The following is an 11,426-nucleotide window of genomic DNA, read 5'->3' on the forward strand; positions in this document are numbered from 1 at the left end:
ACACTTGATCTGAAAAGGTCCCTCCCGGCCATGCTAGTTAGCTTTTGTCTACTCTGTCTCACTCATATTTCTGCCAGCCTGACCCCCTTGACTCGCTGGGACTCTGGACTCACTGCACACTCATTCACCCTTAGCTATCATTTCCTTGAATGAGAAAATATCATTGAAGATTCATGCGTGTCATCTTTTTAAACTGATCATTTTGTTCTAGGGTTATCAGATTTTTCAATTTTGTTTTAAAATGTAAAAGGAAACAAGTAAGGGCCAGGGTGGTGGCTCATGCCTGTAGTCCCAGCATTTTGGGAGGCCAAGGTGGGTGAACTGCTTGAGCTCAGGAGTTCAAGACCAGCCTGGGCAACATGGTGAAACCCCATTTCTTGGTGGGAGAGTGCGGGGGTATGGGGAGCCAGCTAGGCTTTAAAATGCCAAAAAAAAAAAAAAAAAAAAAAAAAGAAAAGTTTTAAAAAAGAAAACAAATAAAATGCATATCTATCTTTTTGTCCACAGATTTTAATTGGTATTTGTTTTCATGAAATGCCATCCTCACTTTAATTTCAAGACTGATGCAATTTAATAGGAAATACAGTACACATTTTGGTGGAATATACTTGTGAAAATAACATTTAATTTAAAAAGGTGTAAACAGGATGGTGAAGTATATTGCAATGTAAGGTCAGCAGTCAATTATTACATGTTAAAGAAACATGTATAAACCGGCATACTAAAAATGAAAGTGAGATTATACTTTCAGCTAGAGCCTCATTCAGATATTTTTCCCTCTCACCAAGGCTCCAATGTAACTACTTTCTGAACTTGTGGCTCCTCCTTTCCAATATTTTAATTCACTACTTATTTTTAAGAACCATGTGCTCATTTCTGGGAGTATATAAAATTAATAGACACATAGTCCCCTGCTCACAAGGGGCTTAAACACTAGCAGTTTGGCGGGACAGCCACAGTTTCCTGTGGAAAGGCTAACATGAATTTACAGGACAACACTGCTCATAAGCCGAAGGTTGGTCACACAAGCCTCTAAGGAGCAAGATTATCGGAAGTAATATGCTTTGAGGGAACAAAGCACATGTCTACAGAAGTGTAGCCTAAGTTCATCACTGTTTGTTCTTTTCTTAAACATACGTCACTTTGTGAAAACTCAAGTTTTTATATGAAAGCCATAAAAAATGTATTTTGTGTTGAAAATAGTTGGATTTTATATAATTTTATACTTTGTTCACAGACACAGGAAGTTGTAATAGTAGGAAGATGGTAATTTTACAAAGCATATCTCTAATAGAACATTATAAAACATTTAAACATGAATTTTCATATACTAAAAATAAAAGCTCAGATATATTATCTTCAATGATTTAAAATTATTTTACTCTCATTTGAATTCCATATCAACCTTGCTTTCATGTTTAGATAATAAAAGCTTTCCAATGTCAAAGGTTTTTTAAAAAGCGAACATTTAACAAGGCTTATTTTTTTATAATATAGAGGAGGGAAAAGATGATAAAAACACGGCCTATAATTTCTTAGCCTAGATTAACCCAGTACATTTTTTAAAAAAGCAATTCATGTACGTGGTCCGAAAATTCAAAATGCTTATAAATGTACAAATTGAAAAGTAAGAGCCTTCATTCTTTCCTCTCTCCACTCCCATACACTCTCCCCACGAAAGGCAATCACCTTTTCCCCACAGCTTTTTTCCCTATGTAGGCTGAAAATGTCTGCCTAGCTCAGGTTCTGCCATCTACAGGGGCTCATGGCAAATTGGAAGGGTGTTCCCTGCCAATGGCGAGGCACCCTGAAGCCTGCAGAGATGGTCTGCCAGTGCCTCCGCACTAGTGCCAGGACTACCTTCCTGGGATCTGTCATGTGGATTATCCTTCTGGGGACTGTCGAGTGTTGGAAGCGGACAGGACAAGTGTTAGAAACAGTGCTTTCTCCGAGCTCCTGTGTCAATGCTTTTGTGAGATAAATTCTCAGAAAAATTTCTCAGCTAAAGGGAATATTTAAGTGAATTTTGCCAAATCAACTTCTAATAATGTACCAATTTGCATCCCAATTAATAATATATGAGTGCCTGTTTCTTATCATCCTTACAAATGCAATTTTCAGCCATTTAGAGTGAATGACAATTTCTCATCTTTTGCATTTTATTTAGTTAGGAATGAACATCTCATGTATATGAGCCATTAAAATGTTTTAGTGGATTGTTCATGTCCTTTGCCTGTTTCTTTTGGTTTTCAATTTTTTATTTTAAGAGTTTTTTGTACTTTAGATAAAACAGTTTTATTCGTTCAGGTACTGTTCTAGACTGTGCAGTCAAACAGGAAACAAAGAAAATCCCTGCCCTTAAGGAGTTCAAATTCTAGTAGAAAGATAAAGAAAAAAAAAGTGTATGTATACACGCACACACACAACACAGACACACGCACGAGGCGGTGACAGGTGCTATAGAAAAAAAATAAAGGAGGGTAAAAAGGGATAGAAAGTGATAGCAGTGTATGTGGGATGGGATGCTATTCTGTATAGTGTACAGAATGGTCAGGGACAGCCTCTCTGATAGAGCGGAGATTTGAGAAGACACCTACCTGAAAGGAAGAAAGGGAGTAATTTACCTGAAGATCAAGGAAAAAAACTTTCAGGCAGAAATGTTTTTTCTGCCAAAAAAATCTGGCCTTTAAAGCCAAAAGGCTTTAAAGAGAGGGAGAGGGAAATTAGTTGGCACATTTGAGAAGCAGCAAGGAGGCTGACTACAGCAGTGTGTGTGAGGAAGAGGGGAGTCAGGGAGGAGGTCAGAGAAAGAGTGGGGTCAGATAGGGTAGGGTCTTAAAGGCCATGGTAGTCTTTGGAGGGTTCTGATTTGGCTGGAGGTGGGTACGAACAATAGAGATGAGTCATGAGACCAGATGAAAGTCAATGCAAGCCTGGACAACACAGTGAGACTTTGTCTCTACTAAAGATTAAAAAAATTAGCAAGGTGTGGTGGTGTGCACCGACACTCCCAGCTACTTAGGAGGCTCGAAACCAGGAGACCGATTTCACCACTGCATTGCAGCCTGGGCGACAGAACAAGATCCCTGGGTCAAGGCAAAAAAAAAAGATGTAAATATTTGTTGCCAGTAAATGTTCCAAGTTTGAATTTATGGTGTTTTAATTTTTTTGGAGGGCAGGATAGGTGGCCATGCTATATTTAATTTTTTAATCTACTATAGTAATAGCAATCTTCTTGTTTATATCTTGCTTTTATGTCACACAGGCAAAAGATTGCAAAACCATTATTACATTGAATTTTGATTAAAACTTCTGATTTCTCCAAAATTATTTTGGGGATAAGCAGTGAAACAGGCAAGATCAATGCCTAAGACTGCACAGTGTATTTGCTGCACGAAGGTACCAGGCTGAGGGCGTAAGTGGGGACTGAAATTCAGTCAAGCTATGGTACATTGGGAGGTACTGAATCCACGAGAGGAAGGGGCCTTTTCTAATTTGCACAAAGGTGCTATATGAACTAGTAGTGGCACTGGGGATAGAGTTCAAGCTTTAATCCATTGTGGGTTTCCTTTCTTTCTTTCTTTTTTTTGAGACAGAGTTTCACTCTTGTTGCCCAGGCTGGAGTACAATGGCATGATATTGGCTAACTGCAACCTCCACCTCCTGGGTTCAAGCAATGCTCCCGCCTCAGCCTCTCAAGTAGCTGGGATTATAGGCACGCGACACCACACATGGCTAATTTTGTATTTTTAGTGGAGATGGGGTTTCACCATGTTGGCCAGGCTGGTCATGAACTCCTGACCTCAGGTGATCTGCCTGCCTCAGCCTCCCAAAGTGTTGAGATTACAGGTGTGAGCCACCGCACTCAGCCTAATCCACAGTTTTAACACCAGTTATTAAATAATCTTTTCACATACTGACTTAAAATGCCATCTTTGTCCTATTAAATATTCATAGCTTTTTATGTCTCTGGTAGAACCAAGGACCCCGTTAAGGTAGAAGTTTGCCATATTACAAAAAAAATTTTTTTTTTTTTTTGAGACGGAGTCTCGCTCAGTTGCCCAGGCTGGAGTGCAGTGGTGCGATCTCGGCTCACTGCAAGCTCCGCCTCCTGGGTTCATGCCATTCTCCTGCCTCAGCCTCCCAAGTAGCTGGGACTACAGGCGCCCGCCACCACGCCCAGGTAATTTTTTGCATTTTTAGTAGAGACGAGGTTTCACCATGTTAGCCAGGATGGTCTTGATCTCCTGACCTCGTGATCTGCCTGCCTTGGCCTCCCAAAGTGCTGGGATTACAGGCTTGAGCCACCGCACCCGGCCACAAAAAAAATTTTTTAAAATGCAGTTTCCTCACTAGGGAAACCTTAATTTTAGGAGCCAAATTAGAAGCTAATTTTGGCACATTAGAAAGAACTGGTGCAGTTGGAAGAATTCCTCATTTTCAGATGCAACAGAAAAGCACTTCTTTGCTGTCTTTGCTTAAAGGCTTCAGCTTAAAGACACCAATGAGTTATTTCAAACAACCTTATGCTAACCTTCTCAAAGGCTTTCTTATCTACCTTGAGATAATAAGCTCAACCAACAGTCTGAAATCCTACTGCTCCAGGAAAATCTTTTTATTTCCAGGTTCAGGTTTGGCATCAGTTAGAGCACTATCGGTGGGTGTACAAACACTTTGTGAATGGTGAGATGCTATATGTTATGTGGTTTCTTTTCAAACAAAGGTAAAACTCCTGCCTTTTCAGCTGTCCCTCAGTACCTAACCAGGTCCATCACTACACTATTACTGCCTTAGTGAGACAAGAAATAAGAACCATTTGAAACTTCTGCCAAAAAGGAAATGCTTCCTTCTCCCAAGACAAATAAGCATAAAATATAAGGGAAATGGAAAGAATCTCACTTTGTGGTTTTATGCTTAGGCAAACAGAAAACCTAAGACATTGTAAGTCCTAATTGGTCAGGTGCCTTTTCTCCTCTCTACAAAGAAGGGCTAGGGTTGGAGGAGACTGGAATGCAAGGAGGGTTGGCAAAACAGATGCAAGTTCTCTAACAAAGTAGCTTCCTCAGATTCTCTTCCCTTTCCTCACAGCCTACTTTCAGAAACAAAGCTTTACTTACACAGCACCCTGCTGTCAAGGTTGCTAAAGAATTCACTAGATAGTAGCTAAGCCTATATTAAGAATAAATCTAAATTTACTGTCCAGTCTCAAAGTAATAACTTCATGTGTCAACACAGTGAACTGAGAAACGAGGAGAGCAGAGAGGAGAGGGGCTTGATTATGTAAAAGATACAGATATATCATTTTACATCATCAGTACGGGAAGCAAATGTGAGAATGTTTGGAGAGCTGTATTTTGGTTAAGAGCAAATATTTCTAAGTTGATTATCTTTCAGATCCAAGTCATGTTGCAGTGCTTCAACTATATATGCTTAAATATTTTTAGTTGAGACATACATAGGATTTTTTGCTTTCCAGCAATCTTAGAGCAGTAACAGTGACAAAGTAAAAAAAAATAAGGCACTAGCATGGAGGAACATTAGATAATTTTGATATTTAGATACGAAATTATTAGATAATTTTCTTTCCTTTTTTTGTTAGAGGCAGGGTCTTGTTCTGTCGCCCAGAGCAAGAGTGCAATGGCGCAATCATACTCACTAAACCTTGAACTCCCAGGCTCAAGCAATCCTTTCGCCTCAGCTTCCCAAGTAGCTAGGAATACAGGCATGTGCGACTGCACCCAACTAATTTATATTTATTTTTATTTTCTGTAGAGATGGGGCTCACTTTGTCACCCAGGCAGCTCTCAAACTCCTGGCCTCATGTGAATCTCCCTCCTTGGCCTCCCAAAGTGCTAGGATTACAGGCATGAGTCACGGTGCCCAGCTGATAGTTGGATAATTTTCATTGCCTTTTTCTACCAATTTTCTTCCCTATCCCTGAGGCCAGGTGTAATTCATGCTTCCTTTTGGGAGTCCAGTACTTTATCTAGGCCTATTCTCTTCCAAACTATTTCATACTTCAAAGTTATCATTTTATTCTGACCTCCTGCTTCCTCAAATCTTTCAAACAAAATTTCCTTTTATTCTTTCACTGACCCTTGCCCTCTCCAAGTCATTCTGCACGTAATAGAATGGTGATTTTTCCATTTCTGAAAGGTTGCTAAACCCTGTTGAACACATTTGCTTTTATTTTCTAACAGTCAGATTCCTAATCAAGAGACCCAGTAGCAGCGCCACTAGATCATATAAATAGACCAAGGGGCTTGGTGGATAAAAGTGAAAGCACTAGGGCTGGGCATGGTGGCTCACACCTCTAATCTCAGCACTTTGGGAGGCCGAGGTGGGCAGATCACTTGAGCCCAGGAGTTCGAGACCAGCCTGGGCAATGTGGTGAAACCCCATCTCTACAAAAGTACAAAAAATTAGCCAGATGCGGTGGTGTGAGCCTGTGCTCCCAACTACTTGGAAGGCTGAGGTGGGAAAATTGCCAGAGTCTGGAAAGGCAAGGTGATAGCCTGGACAACAGAGGACACCCTGTCTCCAAAAAAGTGAAAACATTAAAACATAAGCCAGATATACAATCATGCCACTTGAAATTGAAGGAAATTTGGTCTTATGCATATCATCTTAACTACTTTTCAGTCTAGACCACTTATTTGAGTCAGACCCACCTAAAGAAGTAGTTGGCTATTCTGTCTCATCACAACCCTATTGCAACAATTCTAAGTCTAGGATATATAAATTTCCATGGCAAAATAGCCCCTCTCTGCAAAATTAAGCCATTTGTTATTTTAGTTTGCAAAAACTACATGACATGTTAGAAGCACAAATTTAACAGATACTATTTTATTATTTACAAAATACATGGTGATCGTAAAAGAAGGTTTTACAAATTACAAATGGGAAAAGTACAGGGAAAAGTAGAGACAAATGGGTTAAATAACAAGGTAACCATTTGTAATGAGCCTGTTTAGAATAAAATAGTTCTTCTTAAAAGTTAGACAAGGCCATGAGTAAGCATATCACTGTGTAAAAAATGTCAGTTACTTGGAAATATACCTCTACCAAAAAGCAGAAAAGCAATGGTAGTGCATCTAAATGTGTCCTAAATTAAATTACAGCATATACAGTTTCAGTGTTCCACAATACAACCATTGCTCTGAGGCAGCAATCTGTGAGACTTCACTGCCTAGCTCACTGAAAGAGCAAAGCCCCAGGACTAGTTAACTTCCCTACCTGCCATAAGGCTTTGTTCAGGTGACTTTGGAATGTAGTGTCAAAAACCCCATTCATTTCTGCTGCAAGCTCCCTCAGAACAGACACTGTGGCCTCATCATTGGCATTCAGAATCCGCACAAAGAATTTATTCCACAATTCACCATCTTTTAGCCTAAAAATATATAAAACCATTTCCATCAAGATTAGGCATATGAAAATTATAATTCCTTTTAGTTTAACTCAGTGGTACATTTATGCACCAAAATGGTGTAAGGTAATACCTAGAACTCTAGGGTTAGAGATCATTCAAATAGTCCTTTGAAAGCCCAGGGAAGAACTACAAAAAAGGGCTACCATAGTGGGAAAAGCCAAGATACAATGCACATAAAGGGAAAGAAGTTCTCTCATCTAAATCTATAAATTTCCTCTGTGTACTAAGGCATAGCACTTTTCTTCTACAAATAGAAGAAAAAGGAATTTTATTTTTTCCAACTTTCCTAGAGTCTAGGTCATCAAAAAGGCTACAGCTCCTTTCTCCCACCCAAGTAGTGGATCATCTTTACAATTCTCTGAGAATTGTAAGCTTGACTAAAGTAACTACTGCTTAATATGTTTGTACCTTTGCTTATTACTATTTTCTTTTGATCAGAGAAACTTCCCTTATTAGATAAGGCAGGGCTGTTAGGAAACCCCAACTGACCCTACTTGTTTCTGCTTGTGTTAGCCAGACCTGTCTGGACCATAGCCAAGTGGACATGCCTATATCCATCTTATATGTCTTACATTGTATTTCAAGCCTATTTTAAAAAGTACATGTAAGAGATAACACTGGCCAAGTTCTGAATTAAATAAAGAGAAAACTACAATTCAATTATTCAAAGAGGAAAATACAGAAGGGGCATTCAATCTTCAACACGGATTTTTTTTTTTTAACCAAAGAATATAACAATAGGTGACAGACTGGCAAACTTATGCTGGGAACTTATTTGCTAAGCTAAGCTAAAATGGAACATAGATACTTAAGTTGTTTTTTTTTGTTTGTTTGTTTTTTAGACAGAGATCTCACTCTGTTGACCAGGCTAGAGTGCAGTGGCACGATCTCAGCTCACTGCAACCTCTGCCTCCCAGGTTCTCAGGTTCAAGTGATTCTTATGCCTGAGCTTCCCAAGTAGCTAAGATTACAGGGATGGGCCACCACACCCGGCTAATTTTCTTGTATTTTGAGAGAGACGGGGTTTCACCATGTTGCCCAGGCTGCTCTCAAACTCCTGACCTCAGGTGATCTGCCTCAGCCTCCCAAAGTGCTGGGATTACAGGTGTGAGCCACCATGCTTGGCCGACTTAATAATTATGAGCAGGCTTGAGGGAGTACTAAGGTTCTGAGACCAAGCAGCGCTTATTAAGAGACCATTTACTTCTTCACCAGGAGATTCAGTTATCTGGTTTGGTTCTATCCACTTATTAAATAAATAATAGCCTAAAATTAGCATATAGTTTAGAAATGTAAGTCTTTTCAAGAGATGCTTATTAAATTTTGGTAATAACCATTATTAAAAAGGAATTTAGGCCAGGCGCAGTGGCTCACATCTGTAATCCTAGCACTTTGGGAGGCTGAGGCAGGTGGATCACGAGGTCAGGAGTTCGAGACCATCCTGGCCAACATGGTGAAACCCCATCTCTACTAAAATACAAAATTAGCCAGGCATGGTGGTGCACGCCTGTAATCCCAGCTACACAGGAGGCTGAGGCAGGAGAATCGCTTGAACCTGGGAGGCAGAGGTTGCAGTGAGCTGAGATTGTGCCACTGCACTCCAGCCTGGGCGACACAGCGAGACTCTACCTCAATAAATAAATAAATAAATAAATAGGAATTTAAGGCTAACACCAATTGGTTAGAAAATTATTCTCATGAAATGTTTATTTTCACATATCTAAACAGGGAAGCTTCCATACTATAGCTGTAGTCTGGAAGATACAGCTACCTTCAGAATGAGGTCCTGAAGTCTGAATAGTTTTGAATCTTATTTTTAATGAGCAGTTCCTTTATCCTGCACTAGACGCTCTGCTGATGCTCTAATGAAAACTCGCTGAAACTACTGGAATCATGGCATTTGGATTAAAAAAACTAAGGCTGCCAAAGCAGAGATAGCACCCAAGAGAAACAGAAAATTACAGGGACGGGCAGGGACCCTGAAATTCATCAATACTTACTCAGAAATATTTTGGCTAAGTTTCCAGAAGGACCCATCCCAGAAGACCTGTAGGTGTTCCTTGAACAATAGTAAATGTGCTAAATCTGCTATACCAAACAGGTCTACCTGAAATCACAAAAAGCACCATCAGCTAAAATAATTCTCTGCCTCTACCATGGCAACTTATTTCGGTAGGAAGTTGAAAGGTATTACAGTGCTTAACTAAGTTTATTTTATGACATACATTTTAGTAGACTGTTCCTCACCCTTACAGTAAAGGGAGAAGCTCTCCAAAGAAATGATCAATAGAGCCAACTCTAGGAGTTCTCCTTAAGAACAAAAGATGAAATATTTGGACTATCACATTCAAATCTGTAGACCTACTGAGTTTGCATGAACTCCAACTGTGATCTAAATGGGGTCCACATGATTAGTTCAGGTTTGTGCTACATATTCAATCAGCAAATGTCTTATGTCTAAAGCTAAGTTAGAAGGAATTTCTGCATATAACGCCACCATACAAAAGACTTTACGTTTGTGCTAATGTTCTTTTTATATACATTACTTCATTTACTCCTCACAACAATTCTGATAAACACACAGCAGAGACTGTTATCCCTTTTTTACAGAGAAGATCACAGAAAATGGCTTATAAAAGATTACATGGGTGGTAGGCAGTAGGAATGGCCCTGGCACTTGGTTACAGTTAGTCATGTGTTTGCACGTGTATGTGTATATTCTTCAATGCTGTAACACAAAAATGTTACATTTTACTTGACTTGGTGATATTTGAAAACTAGGTCATCTACTCTGGGAGAGTCAGTATCAGTAAACACTAGCTTTTTATAGCTTATCTAGATAATAAAGAGATTAAGAAACCCTCTCCATATTTGCTCAGGCTTGTTTTACACTTACCTGGTAGGGAGAAGAACAGTTAGCCAGGATCTTTTGTCCTTCCAGGATCTGTACAGTCCGAAAGCCGCTGAGGGTAAAAACATCTAGCTGTACCCTAAGGTCAACACTGCAGGAAAAGTCCACTATCTTCAAAGCTTGATTGTTCTCATTACAATCATAGGGATCGTGGATTCTGAGCCCAGATTTAAGAGAAGGAGATAATAAAAATAGGCCATGAAAGAAGCTGCATAGCTGGTCTTTAAAAAAAAAAAAAAGTACCTTGAGTACATCTTAGCTATGCCGACAACTCCCTCCAGTGGTTAATTTTGAAAATGCACCTGTAAGACTCAGTAGTGGCAGTGTCCACCCAATGCGGAAGGAATGTCACCAGTTTGGTGACACAAAGTATATTTCAATCACCATGCATGGCCACCATTAAACATTTATCAAGCTTCCGTATTATATAAAGTAAGTATGGAAGCAGAGCACAGGCTTCTTCCCTGTACTGTACACATTAACACATACAATTGCAATGATTTATACACTGACAGGAATTATGATGGAGGAAATTAAAATTTTATAGGTGTCATAGCCTTTCTTGTTTACTATTCCAGATAAGCTTTCCAGGTATTGTTCAGATTCTTCCTTCCAGAGTTTAATGGAAAACAATGCAAGTCTGTTTTATAAAGTCCTACCTATATTGTAAAACACCATATTTTATCTTACTCTTATTCATAATTCCAGTTCTTATTTGCTTAAAAAAACCTTTATAATACTAATTAATTATCAATTAATTTTGTTTTCCTTGGGTTTATCTATCCTAATAATGCTATTCTCCATGGAGACATAGGAACTGTTTATAAATGAAATGAGTGGGTTTTCATGTGTTCCTCTTGTCTCTGTTTTTCTCAATTAGTTCCCTCAAACTTCTGATATTGGTGCAATATTCCTAAATACAGGCTTTAACTACTCCAATTACATACCTCCACAGCACAGAATGATCTATGTATTTTACTTTAAAATTGACAATTGCTCCCATTTTCCCTTGGCACAAGATCCAACTTTTTTGGCCACCATTAAACTATACTATAATTAAAAAAAAAAAAAAAAATATATAAAAAA

General features: G+C 39.1%; 1 protein-coding gene across 3 annotated transcripts in view; it reads right to left on the minus strand.

Annotated features, from left to right (window-relative positions):
• Positions 1–6,830: 6,830 nt before the first annotated feature.
• BUB1B (BUB1 mitotic checkpoint serine/threonine kinase B) overlaps positions 6,831–11,426 on the minus strand; it is a 63,467-nt gene continuing 58,871 nt past the window's right edge. For all 3 annotated transcript variants that reach the window (XM_017867895.1, XM_017867901.1, XM_017867905.1), the window contains exons 21-23: positions 10,326–10,497; positions 9,430–9,536; positions 6,831–7,390 (exon numbers count right to left, since the gene is read on the minus strand). In XM_017867895.1, coding sequence (XP_017723384.1) covers positions 7,195–7,390; positions 9,430–9,536; positions 10,326–10,497 — 475 coding nt within the window. In that variant the 3' untranslated portion in view covers positions 6,831–7,194. The remainder of the gene's footprint in view (positions 7,391–9,429; positions 9,537–10,325; positions 10,498–11,426) is intronic.

Source organism: Rhinopithecus bieti, unplaced genomic scaffold (genome assembly GCF_001698545.2).
Source record: "Rhinopithecus bieti isolate Rb0 unplaced genomic scaffold, ASM169854v2 scaffold_115, whole genome shotgun sequence".
Lineage (NCBI taxonomy): Eukaryota > Metazoa > Chordata > Mammalia > Primates > Cercopithecidae > Rhinopithecus > Rhinopithecus bieti.